The 16,308-nt window shown below is 32.8% G+C and overlaps 1 protein-coding gene across 1 annotated transcript in view; it reads right to left on the bottom strand.

Annotated features, from left to right (window-relative positions):
* Positions 1 to 16,308, bottom strand: part of DIP-eta (Dpr-interacting protein eta) — an 82,804-nt gene that overhangs the window by 48,262 nt on the left and 18,234 nt on the right. Inside the window, exon 3 of the mRNA XM_075293473.1 lies at positions 6,142 to 6,349. Coding sequence (XP_075149588.1) covers positions 6,142 to 6,349 — 208 coding nt within the window. The remainder of the gene's footprint in view (positions 1 to 6,141; positions 6,350 to 16,308) is intronic.

Raw genomic sequence — 16,308 nt, 5'->3', positions numbered from 1 at the left:
GTGGTACAGGGTATAATAAGTTTGTGCATTTGTATGTAACGCCTAGAAATAGTGGTCATAGACCCATCTTTTAGTATACCGATCGGCTTAGAATTAAATTCTGAGTCGATTTAGCGATGTCCGTCTGTCTGTCTGTCTGTCTGTCTGTCCGTCCGTCTGTCTGTATATGTAATTTTGTGCACAAAGTACAGCTCGCAATTTAAGTCCGATCGTCCTCAAATTTGGCATAGGACCGTTTCTTGGGGCAGAGACAATCGCTATTGGTTTTGGAAAAAAATCGGTTCAGATTTAGATATAGCTGCCATATATATTTATCCCCGATGTGGTCATAGTTAGCGTGTTTATCAACCGATGTTCTTCAAATTCAGTATATCCGAATATTTTATGAGTCTCGAAAAACTTGCAAAATATCAGCCAAATCGTTTCAGATTTAGATATAGCTCCCATATATATCTTTCGTCCGATTTAGACTACTCATATGACCACAGAGGCCAAAGTTTACTACCGATCTCCGTGAAATTTTGCACCGAGGGTAGTATTGACATTCTACCAATGCTTGGTAAATTTGATTGAAATCGGTTCAAATTTAGATATAGCTCCCATATATATCTTTCGTCCGATTTGAACTTATATGGCCACAAAAGCCAGAGTTTTGCCGTGATTTGCTTCAAATTTTGCACAAGGGGTACGTTTAATAGTATCGTTACGTGTGTCAAATTTTGTTAAAATCGGTTCACATTTATATATAGCTCACATATATATCTTTCGCCTGATTTGGACTAATATGGTCTCAAAAGCCAGAGTTTTGCCCTGACTTACTTCAAATTTTGCACAAGGGGTACTTTTAACGGTACTATTGTATGTGCCAAATATGGTCAAATTCGATTCAGATTTAGATATAGCTCCCATATATATCTTTCGTCCGATTTGAACTTATATGGCCTCAAAATCCAGGGTTTTGTCGTGATTTCAAATTTCGCACAAGGAGTACGTTTAGTAGTATAGGTAATTGTGGCAAATTTGGTTGAAATCGGTTCAGATTTAGATATAGCTCCCAAATAAATCTCCCGTCCGATTTGCACTCATGTGACCAGGGGGGCCAAAGTTCTACTCCCATTTACGTGAAATTTCGCATAGATAGCAGAATTATTATTCTAACTATGCATGTCAAATTTAGTCAAAATTGGTTCAGATTGTATATAGCTCCCATATCCCTTTCCGACCTATAGCCGATCCACGTGATAGATTTTCTTAAATTTTTGAATTCTGTTATTTATGTGTACATAGAACATTTTAAATTATTAAGTTTGTTCAGTTTGATCCTGTATCCTGTTTTTTCAGGATACGCACAATTGTTGCAGTCCGCTAAATTCCGGTAAAAGTCCGGACGTAAAAATATCAAAGAACACAAAATAATCACGAAGTTACTGTTTGCATACAATATTTAATATGTTTTTTTATTGAAAACACTTGTTTGATGAAATATTCCACAATTTAAATAATTTTAATTTATTTGCAAACTTACTTCTTCCACTCATTTTTACAAATGCGCAAAATACACTGCTGAAACTACAAAATTAATAGGAAAAGCAAATATTTATAACGGTTCTTCACATTCTTAGACAAAGAGAGAGCATATACAATTATTGTTCTGCCGCTCTTATCGCAGTACGTCATATATTAAAGAAATTATAGAGCCTTAAACTTACCCGCACAATTGTGCGTACACGGTCGGAAAGGGATATATACGTACACCAGAGTTGGGGAAATAGACTGTTTCATATTTTAGACCCATTTTCAATGGGATTTTTCTCCAATTGACTGGATAGTTTCCTCAGAGAATGCAAATATGGCCAAAATTCTCACACTTTACACAAAATTCTGTGATTATTTCCCCATATCTTAGTCATATCCTACACACTGCAATGCCAAAATTTCCACAGAACGGATGGGTTTTAAATAAGGCTCCACGTCGCCCGACTAGACCAAATAATATATCACAACCCACACTTGACCACATATCTTGGCGAGATCTAACCAATATCCTTGTAAAATCGCCACTGCTGAGTAGCAAAAATCGTAAATATTACTCTAATTGTCCTATATCTCGAATACATATGTATCGCCTGAAAAATCATAAATCTCTTTTGTACAATTGCATTAAAATTTCTCTCGCTTCATATTTCCCATATTTTTTACTAACATTGTGTTTCATCCCAGGGCGTTAGCCAATTTAAATTTTAATTCTAGAGTTTTTGTAGAAGTACAAAAAATTGTTTCCATTAAAAGTATTTGTATCTGGAAATGCAAACTTTTATATAGCTCCCAGCAAATTTTAAATAGTGGAGATGGTAACACAAATTCTTGTCTACATAGTGGTGAAGGGTATAATATAGTCGGCTCCGCCCGACTTTAGACTTTACTTACGTGTTGAAATGAGTGGTGAGCAGAAAAAAACCCACCATTGGCCAGAAATTGTTGGCGGTGAAAAGTCGTTTTTTTACTTACTTGTTCTTTTTATACCCTCCACCATAGGAGGGTATTCCGTTTGTAACACATCGAAATATTGGTCTGAGACCCCAAAAAGTATATATATTCTGGGTCGTGGTGAAATTCTAAGTCGATCTGAGCATGTCCGTCCATCCGTCTGTTGAAATCACGCTAACTTCCGAACGAAACAAGCTATCAACTTGAAACTTGGCACAAGTAGTTGTTATTGATGTAGGTCGGATGGTATTGCAAATGGGCCATATCGGTCCACTTTTACGTATAGCCCCCATATAAACGGACCCCCAAATTTAGCTTGCGAATCCTCTAAGAGAAGCAAATTTCGTCCGATCTGGCTGAAACTTGGTACATGGTGTTAGTATATGAACTCTAACATCCATGCAAAAATTGGTCCATATTTATATATAGGCCCCATATAAACCGATCCCCAGATTTGGCTTGCGGAGCCTTTAAGAGAAGCAAATTTCATCCGATCCGGCTGAAAGTTAGTACATTGTGTTAGTATATGGTCTCTAACAACCATGCAAAAATTGGTCCACATCGGTCCATAATTATATATAGCCCCCATATAAACCGATCCCCCGATTTGACTTGCGGAACTTCTAAAAGAAGCAAATTTCATCCGATCCGGCTGAAATTTGGTACATGTTGTTAGTATATGGTCTCTAACAACTATGCAAAAACTGGTCCACATCGGTCCATAATTATATATAGCCGCCATATAAACCGATCACCAGATTTGACCTCCGGAGCCTCTTGGAAGACCAAAATGCATCTGATTCAGTTCAAATTTGGTACGTGGTGTTAATATATGGCCTCAAACACCCATGCAAAAATTGGTCGAAATCGGTCCATAATTATATATAGTCCCCATATAAACCGATCCCCAGATTTGACCTCCGGAGCCCCTTGGAAGAGCAAAATTCATCCGATTCGGTTGAAATGTGGTACGTGATGTTAGTATGTTGTATCCAACAACAATGCAGGAATTGGTTCATATCAGTCCATAATTATATATAGCCCCCATATAAACCGATCCCCAGATTTGACCTACTGTGCCTTATGAAGAAGCATAATTCATCCGATCTGGTTGAAATTTGATACGTGGTGGTAGTATATGATATTTAACAACCATGCCAAAAGTGGTCCATATGTGTCCATAATCATATATAGCCCCCATATAAGCCGATCCAGATATTTGGTTTTGGAGCCTCTTGGAGGAGCAAATTTCATCTGAGTCAGTTGAAATTTTACTTGAAATGTGGTACGTGATGTTAGTATGTTGTATCCAACAACAATCCAGGAATTGGTTCATATCAGTCCATAATTATATATAGCCCCCTTATAAACCGATCGCCAGATTTGACCTACGGTACCTTATGAAGAAACATAATTCATCCGATCTGGTTGATATTTAACAACCATGCCAAAAGTGGTCCATATCAGTCCATAATCATATATAGCCCCCATATAAGCCGATCCAGATATTTGGTTTTGGAGCCTCTTGGAGGAGCAAATTTCATCTGAGTCAGTTGAAATTTTACTTACATATACATAACTTTTTTGTCTAATATATACCACGTATAGACTAACTCACAATTTAGAAAACGATGTTAAGAAGTTTTAAGATACCACAGCCCAAGTAATTCGATTGTGGATGACATTCTTTCGTAGAAGTTTCTACACCCTCAAAAAAAAATCGCCTCTTTAACATATGTTCCAAACATATTTTACAGGAAGCACATATATTATTGGATACTGCCGAAACATTAACATATTTGTTTTATGTGAACATATTATATGTTTGGAAGCATTTTGAGCCCAAAAATATTATATGCTTGGAAGAATTTTTCCCAAAGACGATTGTGCTCATTCCCTAACATACTCGTAATTCTCACTTCCACGAAATATTTTAGTTCTTGGCACCTTTTTCTGTAATACAAATAATGTTGAAGAAATTATTCACTTTTATAAATTATTTAAAATTTACCTTTCGCCTGCACGGAGAATCGAACCGAGGACCATACAGTTTGTAAGCCAACACACTATCCACTGGGCTACGTGGCTGTTATAGTCACCAGCAGATAAATATCGTTATAAGTTACATTTATATAGCATAGTTTGCAGCGCCCACGAGCCCATGCAAACATAATATTATTTAACAGAAACATACATTTGTTTGCCACGTGGAGCAGTGGTTAGCATGTCTGCCTAGCATGCAAAGGGTCGTGGGTTCAATCCCTGCTCCGACCGAACACCATTGTTTTTTTTTTTTAATTTACGCATTTATATAGTATATTTATATAGTATATTAAATTTTTATAATGAAACTTCGAAATGTGGGTTATTAATGATTTATAGTCAGTAACAGTGCTTGATATAAACGAAATTGACTGATTTTTGGATAACATATTATTTTTTTATTGCAAAATAACAATTTTGTAACAAAAACCTGTTTTTGGTACAAAACTTTAAAATTTGGAAGGAATTCAAAAACTCTAACAAAAGAAGAATGTGGAGTCGAGTATAAACATACATATATAATTTTATAATATAAACATAAATTTATTTAGGCGTGAACAGTTTTTTTACTAGCATTTAACACCATCGCTCTAAAATGCCTTTTATTTTTCTTTAATAATTCATTTTAAAGAAAATAAACTTTTTAAATTGTTTTAGCTGCAAAACTCGAACTTAATGCTCGCTTTTATATTTGACGGTGTCCGTCAACTCCTCGTGGACTACTTATTAATAGAGAGGAACTAAACTTTGTTTTTATACATTTTGCTGTGTAATTTTTCAATATTTCCTCCTTATTTCATTTTACTGTTCCAACTGTAAAAAGAGTATAGTGCCCTTTCGTTATTTTTATGAAGACCCCTGATTCCTTTTAACGAACCAAGAAAAAAATTGTGCCCATAATGCCAAAATGATAAACAAAACACATGTCCACACATACATAAAATGCTGCTCTCACGGCGAAAACACATGCTGTTTTTTTTAATGTCTATTCTCTTGGTTCCGAATGTCTATTCTCTTTATTCAAATTAAATAATATTTAGACTTAAGCATATCAAATTTTTGGCGTTATCATAAACCAGTTTTCCGAAACAACATACAAGCGGTTTCATAAAAATTGTTCTCTTTTGATTCTTTCGATGTGTTATGTTGATATCTTTTGCCAACTCTCCCGGTTTCCATCTCTATTTCTTTCTCTATACTCTCTCTGTCGCTTTGAATAAAATATCACAACATATGTATGTTTAGTCGAAATTTGTAAATTTATACATGTTTGCATTCACACATATGATTTTTATGAAACATTCATGTCCCAAACATAATATATTCTAACATATTAAAATAGATGTCCCAAACATTTAGTGTTAGTTTAGGAACATTACATGTTTGCACTTAAATATATTGTGTTTTAAAATTGTGCCCGAAACACATTTTGTTTATATCGGAACATATGAAAAACATATTTTTCTAAGAGTGTACGCAATCCATCGTGGAAGGTACATAAGATTCGGCCTGGCCGAAATTACAGTATATACTTGTTTTTTTTTTGTTTGCTTTTTATAAAATTTATGTCCGAATTATTTGTAACATAAATTCTCCCCAACTCGTACATACCGACTACATCCAAATAGCCCACTTGTGATTTCATTGGATCTGTATTAATTTGACACATATACCAGCCTTTATCGCTTTCCTTAATATCCTTGATACGCATAGTCCAAGTTTTATGTTCCGAATTTGTAATGCCAATGCGTTGATTTTTCGTTATAACATGATTTTGTATCGTCAATATTGTTTGGGTATCAACTCGTAGCCACGCTACCTGTAAGTACAATGAAAAATTAAAGGAATTAGTAATAGGATAAGAATATTTAAGGAATTATTATCAACTAAATTTGAAGACATTTGAAGACCTTGGTTGAATTCGTCGGCAAAATTAAATCAAACAAAATAAATCATCGATACACTGTTGTTAAATTAATTCACGTCGCAAATTGTACAAAATAATCGCACGAAAATGTTCGCCATGTTAATACATTTTTTGACCAAGATGAATCTTTAAGTTGCTGTAAATGACACAAATGGCGTTCGTATGTCAAAGCGTTCTGAGTACTTATAACTTCGAAAGTTGCAAAATTTACGAGAGAGCTGTCAGTTAGCAGATTGCAACAATCCCAATCCCGAAATATAAAATGCAACCCCCGTACGATCAAAGATTGTTGCGGCATCCACCATTACACCCAACGTCGCCCCCATTATGCTTTGGTAGTTCGTCACGATTTGTGTCATCCAACATATCCAATCTCATCGAAGGTTTTTTGATCTCAACCTCTATATGTCTTAAGTCACGCATCTTGGAGCCGATGCTCTGATTGATGTGATCTTCATTGCCCAGGCCCCATTTAAAGCCCATCACTCTCCATCTATAGGCTTTCTCTCTCTGCTGTGGCTCTTCCAGTATTCAGTATTGTTATCTACGATTTTACTAATATTTTCCCTTCTCCTATAAAGCAACAAAAAAAAAACGATTTAGGCATTTTCTATATTAAACCTTCAATAATATATTAACTTCTTATGTATCATAACCATAATCTATCAAACATAATTGCTCTTGATTTTCAACATTCTCAGGATACTTTTGTATCTCTATTTCGATTGCTTCTTGGGTATGCGAAATCGCATACAATCCTTTCAATTTTATTGCATTAATCAAATATCAAATTGTATTGCATTTATAAGTGCTGCAATATCCATTAAAGCAAATAAATTATTTCTTTATTATAAAATAAAATATTTGCAAACACACACCCCCTGTTTAGTGTGCATTAACTTCACTCTTACCCTCGTGAGAGAGGGAAGACATTGAAGAGAAGGTAAATTTGTTACTAATTCGTGTTTCAGGAATCAGTAGGTGTGCGTGGGGGTGTGTTGCCATAAACAACCATCACAAACAGCCATTTCTTTGTTTGTGGGTGAGTTATGCATGTTGGAATTGTGTTTTGTTGATTTTCTCCTTTAAGCTTATTAGTCGGTCTCAAAGTATTTGCAACATGTATAGTTACTCATAGGAATTCTTGCACGCATTTTTTTGTTGACAAATAGCGAAGTGGGTATAAAGACAATGATTTTAAAATTATATGATATATAATATGGGACATAACAAAATCATTTTAAGATATAATCACACTAAAACCAGTAAGGAAAGTCTAAAGTCGGGCGGGGCCGACTATATTATACCCTGCACCACTTTGTAGATCTAAGTTTTCGATACCATATCCCATCCGTCAAATGTGTTGGGGGCTATATACAAAGGTTTGTCCCAAATACATAAATTTAAATATCACTCGATCTGGAAGAATTTGATAGACTTCTACAAAATCTATAGACTCAAAATTTAAGTCGGCTAATGCACTAGGGTGGAACACAATGTTAGTAAAAAACCAGTAAGGAAAGTCTAAAGTCGGGCGGGGCCGACTATATTATACCCTGCACCACTTTGTAGATCTAAGTTTTCGATACCATATCCCATCCGTCAAATGTGTTGGGGGCTATATATAAAGGTTTGTCCCAAATACATAAATTTAAATATCACTCGATCTGGAAGAATTTGATAGACTTCTACAAAATCTATAGAATCAAAATTTAAGTCGGCTAATGCACTAGGGTGGAACACAATGTTAGTAAAAAAATATGGGAAACGTTTAAATCTGAAGCAATTTTAAGGAAACTTCGAAAAAGTTTATTTATGATTTATCGCTCGATATATATGTATTAGAAGTTTAGGAAAATTAGAGTCATTTTTACAACTTTTCGACTAAGCAGTGGCGATTTTACAAGGAAAATGTTGGTGTTTTGACCATTTTTGTCGAAATCAGAAAAACATATATATGGGAGCTATATCTAAATCTGAACCGATTTCAACCAAATTTGGCACGCATAGCAACAATGCTTATTCTCCTCCCTGTGCAAAATTTCAACTAAATCGGAGTTAAAAATTGGCCTCTGTGGACATATGAGTGTAAATCGGGCGAAAGCTATATATGGGAGATATATCTAAATCTGAACCGATTTCAACCAAATTTGGCACGCATAGCAACAATGCTAATTCTACTCCCTGTACAAAATTTCAACTAAATCGGAGTTAAAAATTGGCCTCTGTGGACATATGAGTGTAAATCGGGCGAAAGCTTTATATGGGGGATATATCTAAATCTGAACCGATTTCAACCAAATTTGGCACGCATAGCTACAATGCTAATTCTACTCCCTGTGCAAAATTTCAACTAAATCGGAGTTAAAAATTGGCCTGTGTGGTCATATGAGTGTAAATCGGGCGAAAGCTATATATGGGAGATATATCCAAATCTGAACCGATTTCAACCAAATTTGGCACGCATAGTAACAATGCTAATTCTACTCCCTGTGCAAAATTTCAACTAAATCGGAGTTAAAAACTGGCCTCTGTGGGCATATGAGTGTAAATCGGGCGAAAGCTATATATGGGAGCTATATCTAAATCTGAACCGATATTTTGCAAGTTTTTCGAGACTCATAAAATATTCGGATGTACGGAATTTGAGGAAGATCGGTTGATATACACGCCAATTATGACCAGATCGGTGAAAAATATATATGGCAGCTATATCTAAATCTGAACCGATTTTTTCCAAAATCAATAGGGATCGTCTTTGAGCCGAAACAGGACCCTATACCAAATTTTAGGACAATCGGACTAAAACTGCGAGCTGTACTTTGCACACAAAAATACATCAACAGACAGACAGACAGACAGACAGACGGACAGACAGACAGACGGACATCGCTAAATCGACTCAGAATTTAATTCTAAGCCGATCCGTATACTAAAAGGTTGGTCTATGATTACTCCTTCTTGGCGTTACATACAAATGCACAAACTTATTATACCCTGTACCACAGTAATGGTGAAGGGTATAAAAACAGTGACCCCACCGGTAAGGAAAATTTTGGTTAATTTAAAAAACAATTACGTTTGTTTCAGAAAAATTTTGCTAAACTAAATATGACCCAGTAAGGGAAATTTTAGTTTATTAAAAAAATGTATTTGTTTTAGGAAATTATTGCTAAACTATATTACAAATGTAGATGTTGTGCAAATTTCACATAAATAAGTAAATATTTTGTCGACGAGTTTCTTGAATTTATATACTAGACATAATTATTTTTTGTCACTTGTTAAAGAAATTTCGTAGTTTGAAGGAAAAACAATGGAGTTCAAAATTGCAAAAATGTCTTTAGTAGCATACGAGGTTCAAGATGGACACTTTATTGGTAAAATTTTAAGGGGGGGCAAGAATTGAGTAAATCACTATGCTACACTTGTGTATAATTTTCCCTATTATTATTTCATTTAACTAACGTACAAAAAATATTATTGAAGTCAAGGATATTTTTTCAAAACATAATAATTCCATAAACTAAAATATACTTAAATTGGCTTTAGTATCATATAGGGTTAATTATTTGAATGTACGATAAAAAGATATTATAATTATATATAAAACTCAGTAATGCTGGTGACATTTCGGAGGGTTTCAAAACTTCTCTAAGTGGTTTCACTGCAATGTGGAACGCCGTTCGGACTCGGCTATAAAAAGGAGGTCCCTTGTCATTGAGCTTAACATGGAATCGGGCAGCACTCAGTGATAAGAGAGATGTTCACCAATGTGGTATCACAATGAACTGAATAGTTTAAGTGAACCTGATACACCGGGCTGCCACCTAACCTAACCTAACCATATGTCAAACTAATATTTCAATATTTTGCAAATGGAATGCAAATCATATTATACCTAGTTTTTATAAAAAAAAAACTAAAACAAATTTCAGTTTAATGAAAAAAAATCACGGGATAGCCTTCTTCCAATTTTTTTACCCTCCACCATAGGTTGGTCCACATCGGTCTATAATTATATAGCCCCCAGATTTGAAATCCGGAGCCTCTTGGAGGAGCAAATTTCATCCGATCCGGTTGAAATTTGGTACATTGCACTAGCCGCTACCAACCATTCTAAAATTGGTTCATATCGGTCTAAAGTTATAAATAGCCGATCCCCAATCACACAAAAATTGGTCCATATCGCAAAAAATACTTTACAAAAATGTTATTTCTATAGAAAATTTTGTTAAAAGTTTACTACTATAAAAAATTTTGTCAAAATTTTATTTCTATAGAAAAATTTTTTTAACAATTTTATTTCTATAGAAAATTTGTGAAACTTTTATTTCTATAGAAAATTTTGTAAAAATTTTATTTCTGTAGAAAATTTTGTCAACATTTTATTTCCATAGAAAACTTCGTCAACATTTTATTTCTATAGAAAATTGTGTCAAAATTTTATTTTTATAGAAAATTTTATCAATATTTTATTTCTATAGAAAATTTTGTCAATATTTTATTTCTATAGAAAATTTTTTCAATATTTTATTTCTATAGAAAATGTTGTCAAAATTTTATTTCTGTAGAAAATTTTGTCAACATTTTATTTCTATAGAAAATTTCGTCAAAATTTTATTTCTATAGAAAATTTTGTCAAAATTTTATTTCTATCGAAAATATTGTCAAAATTGTATTTCTAAAGAAAATGTTTGCAAAATATAGTTTTCTATAGAAAATTTTGTCAAAATTTTATTTCTATCGAAAATATTGTCAAAATTGTATTTCTAAAGAAAATGTTTGCAAAATATAGTTTTCTATAGAAAATTTTGTTAAAAGTTTACTACTATAGAAAATTTTGTCAAAATTTTATTTTTATAGAAAATTTTATCAATATTTTATTTCTATAGAAAATTTTGTCAATATTTTATTTCTATAGAAAATTTTGTCAATATTTTGTTTCTATAGAAAATTTTGTCAAAATTTTATTTCTGTAGAAAATTTTGTCAACATTTTATTTCTATAGAAAATTTCGACAAAATTTTATTTCTATAGAAAATTTTGTCAAAATTTTATTTCTATCGAAAATATTGTCAAAATTGTATTTCTAAAGAAAATGTTTGCAAAATATAGTTTTCTATAGAAAATTTTGTCAAAATTTTATTTCTATAGAAAATTTTGTCAAAATTTTATTTCTATCGAAAATATTGTCAAAATTGTATTTCTAAAGAAAATGTTTGCAAAATATAATTTTCTATAGAAAATTTTGTTAAAAGTTTACTACTATAAAAAATTTTGTCAAAATTTTATTTCTATAGAAAAATTTTTGTCACAATTTTATTTCTATAGAAAATTTTGTCAAAATTTTATTTCTATCGAAAATATTGTCAAAATTGTATTTCTAAAGAAAATGTTTGCAAAATATAGTTTTCTATAGAAAATTTTGTCAAAATTTTATTTCTATCGAAAATATTGTCAAAATTGTATTTCTAAAGAAAATGTTTGCAAAATATAGTTTTCTATAGAAAATTTTGTCAAAATTTTATTTCTATAGAAAATTTTGTCAATATTTTATTTCTATAGAAAATTTTGTCAATATTTTATTTCTATAGAATATTTTGTCTAAATTTTATTTCTATAGAAAATTTCGTCAAAATTTTATTTCTATAGAAAATTTTGTCAAAATTGTATTTCTAAAAAAATTTTCTCAAAAATTAGTTTTCTATAGAAAATTTTTTCAAAAGTTTATTTCTATAGGAAATTTTGTCAAAATTTTATTTCTATAGAAAATTTTGTCAAAATTTTATTTCTATAGAACCTTTTGTCAAAATTTTATTTCTATAGAAAATTTTGTCAGAACTTTATCTCTATCGAAAATTTTGTCAAAATTTTATTTCTATCGAAAATATTGTCAAAATTGTATTTCTAAAGAAAATATTCGCAAAATATAGTTTTCTATAGAAAATTTTTTCAAATTTTTATTTCTATAGACAATTTTTTCAAAATGTTATTTCTATAGAAAATTTTGTGAAAAATTTTATCTCTATGAAAATTTTATTTCTATCAAAAATGTTGTCGAACTGAATTATATAGATGTTTAATCAGCTTTTTTTTTTGAATATATACCCGGTATGGACTAACTTCCAATTTAGAAGACGGGGTTAAGAAGTTTTAAGATACCTTGTCATCGGCAAGTGTTACCGCAAACCCAAGTAATTCGACTGTGGATGACAATCTTCAGTAGAAGTTTCTATGCAATCCATGGTGAAGGGTACATAAGATTCGGCTTGGCCGAAGGTACGGCCGTATATACTTGTTTTGTTTTGTTTGCTGCGTGTGTGGTCTATTTAGTTATCTTCTTATCAACTAGCCTCATAAATTGCGAAGACATTAATGGACAAAATTTGATATAATATATGACCCATTTTAATGTTAAATAGTAAACATTTACACGTAATTTTGTTGTTGCAATTGTTTTGGTGTAGTTTCCTCATTTTTGTTATTATACCCACCACCATAGAATGGTGACGGGGGTATAATAAGTTTGTCATTCCGTTTGTAACACATCGAAATATCGATTTCCGACTATATAAAGTATATATATTCTTGATCAGGGAGAAATTCTAAGACGATATAACGATGTCCGTCTGTCCGTCTGTCTGTCTGTCTGTCTGTCTGTCTGTCTGTCTGTTGTAATCACGCTACAGTCTTCAATAATGAAGCAATCGTGCTGAAATTTTGCACAAACTCGTCTTTTGTCTGCAGGCAGGTCAAGTTCGAAGATGGGCTATATCGGTCCAGGTTTTAATATAGTCCCCATATAAACCGACCACCCGATTTGGGGTCTTGGGCTTATAGAAATCATAGTTTTTATCCAATTTGCCTGAAATTTTAAATCTAGAGGTATTTTATGACCATAAAGAGGTGTGCCAAAAATGGTGAGTGTCGGTCCATGTTTTGGTATAGCCCCCCATATAGACCGATCTCCCGATTTTACTTCTTGGGCTTATAGAAACCGCAGTTTTTAATTAATTTACCTGAAATTGGAAATCTAGAGGTATTGTAGGACCACAAATACGTGTGCCAAAAATTGTGAGTATCGGTCCATATTTTGGTATAGCCCCCATATAGACCGATCTCCCGATTTTATTTCTTGGGCTTATTGAAACCGCAGTTTTTATTCAATTTACCTGAAATTGGAAATCTAGAGGTATTGTTGGACCAGAAATACGTGTGCCAAAAATTGTGGGTATCGGTCCATGTTTTGGTATGGTCCCCATATAAAACGACCTCCCGATTTGGGGTCTTGGGTTTATAGAAACCGTAGTTTTTATCCAATTTGTCTGAAATTGGAAATCTAGAGGTATTTTGGGACCATAAAGAGGTGTGCCGAAAATGGTGAGTATCGGTCCATATTTTTGTATAGCCCCCATATAGACCGATTTCCCGATTTTACTTCTTGGGCTTCTAGAATCCGAAGTTTTTATCCTATTTGCCTGAAATTGGAAATCTAGAGGTATTTTCGGGTCATAAAGAGGTGTGCCGAAAGCGGTGAGTATCGGTCCATATTTTAGTATAGCCCCCATCAGAACGATCTCCCGATTTAACTCCTTGGGTTTCTAGAAACCGTAGTTTTTATCTGATTTGCCAGAAATTGTAAATACTGATCATGAAAATTGCTTGAAACTCAATGTAAAATTTCCAGATTTTACTTCTACAGATTTAAGATTTCAAATCAAGACGTTATTTTATTTTTTTCTTGCACACTTACAAGAGATGTTAATGATTCCTCTAAAACTCAAGCAAAAATGGTTCTTATAAATCCAGAATCTGATATAGTCCTCATAGGTGAAATCTTTAAATTTATCTTCGGGAAGTGTCCTCAAGTCCTTTAGCCCTCCTGAAATTTCAAAGGAAACCCTAATATTTGGTTCATGGTGGTGGGTATTTAAGATTCGGCCCGGCTGAACTTACTGCTGTATATACTTGTTTTTTATTCGTTTGTGTGTGTGCCTATGTATGCTGAGTGCGTGAAGTTTATTACTATAAAAAAAAGAAAACTCTGTATGAAATTAAATACAAAATACACACATATACACACACAACAACAACAAAACAAACCCTAAAAAAACTCCAAGAAATATATGGAGGTAATGCGTGTCTTTTAGTAGTTTCTGACACGCACATATGATTAATTGTACAATTATAGTAAATTTATTTGCGATAAATCAGTCTATAACATCACTTGGTTCAGGTCACAGCCCCCCCTCGCACAAATAAACCATGGCTCTCACAAAAGCATACCCCAAGATGCAAATTTATATGTTTTTTGTCTCTTCGGGAGGCTTCAATTGACTATGGCATACAAAGTGTGAGAATGAGAGTGTTACTCACACTTTAACGCTCAAACAAAATGCAAATGACTTTGAATTAGATGTGTAAGCTAACGCACAGGCATTGCGAGTATTAGATTACGCTCGCTGCGAGAGCTGTGTGAATGCGTGTGTGAGTGTATGCCAAGTTGTAATAAAATTCATGATTGCATTGGAGTAAGTGTAAAATGGTGGTGTTTAGCTTATAACTTGTAATAGGTGTCACCAGGTTAGGTCAAGGAAGACAGATTACAAATGGTTACAATAGCTATAAGAATCTACAAAGGTAAACAAAACAATAACAAAATATTAACAAGGCCAATACATATAATCTGACATCCAATGGCCCTATTACAAATGAAAACGTAAGTGTTTATACTTTCTTATGCTCTTGAATTATATTCATAATGAAATATACGTGAAGTTTGTGTGTATTTGGAATTCATTTAGAAAATTAAATATATACAAGGAAGTCCTGTAATAATATTTTTGAACATAATTATATTTAGAGCAAATTTTTATACCCTAAACCACATAGGGTATAATAAATTTGATCTGCCAAAAAATGTGCCTACCAGAAATATTGATTTAAGACCCAATAAAATGTATAAAATGTTTACCGATCGACTCAGAATCACCTCCTGAGTCGATCTAGTCCTCAGGGGCTTGGCTATGAACATTTCATACCATAAATTTAATATAAAGAATTTTAAGTGAATTTGATGCAACATATCTCCCTCTAAAGATAATTTTTACCCCCTAAACCACATAGTAGTCAGGGTATAACAAGTATATACGGCTGTAAATTCGGCCAGGCCGAATATTATGTACCCTCCACCATGGTTTGCGTAGAGACTTCTACTAAAGACGGTCATCCACAATTAAAATACTTGGGTCGCGGCCGATGGCAAGGCATCTTAAAACTTATTAACATCATCTTCTAAATTTAAAGTGAATGAGTAGACAAAAGAAAGGTCGATTAATTATGTAATAATTCAGTTCTTGACCGAAATAATTACAAACCTATATGAACTTTTGTGCGGTAATTATAGAGCCAGAATTGAAATATGACCCCCATATTTCAATTCTGGCTTTATATGGGGGCTATATACAATTATGAACACGAGTCTACCACAAATGGCAGATCTTTACTGTTTGGTAGATTGGTAGAATTCTTGATGTTTTGGAAGATTATGCAAAATATTCCTCCTCTAACTATGGAATGCTTCATAAATTTTCTAGAGAAATAACATTTTGACAAAAGTTTCTACAGAAATAAAATTCTGACAAAATTTTCTGTAGTAATAAAATTTTGACAAAATTTTCTATAGAAATTATATTTTGACAAAATTTCCTAAAGAAATAAAATGTTGACAAAATTTTCTACAGAAATAAAATTTTGACAAAATTTTCTATAGATATATACAATTTTGACAAACTCTTCTTTGGCAATAAAATTTTGACAAAATTTTCTATGGCAATAAAATTTTGGTA

The sequence above is a fragment of the Haematobia irritans genome, chromosome 2 (assembly GCF_050003625.1).
Source record: "Haematobia irritans isolate KBUSLIRL chromosome 2, ASM5000362v1, whole genome shotgun sequence".
Classification (NCBI taxonomy): domain Eukaryota; kingdom Metazoa; phylum Arthropoda; class Insecta; order Diptera; family Muscidae; genus Haematobia; species Haematobia irritans.
This window is presented reverse-complemented; position numbering and strand designations above follow the sequence as displayed.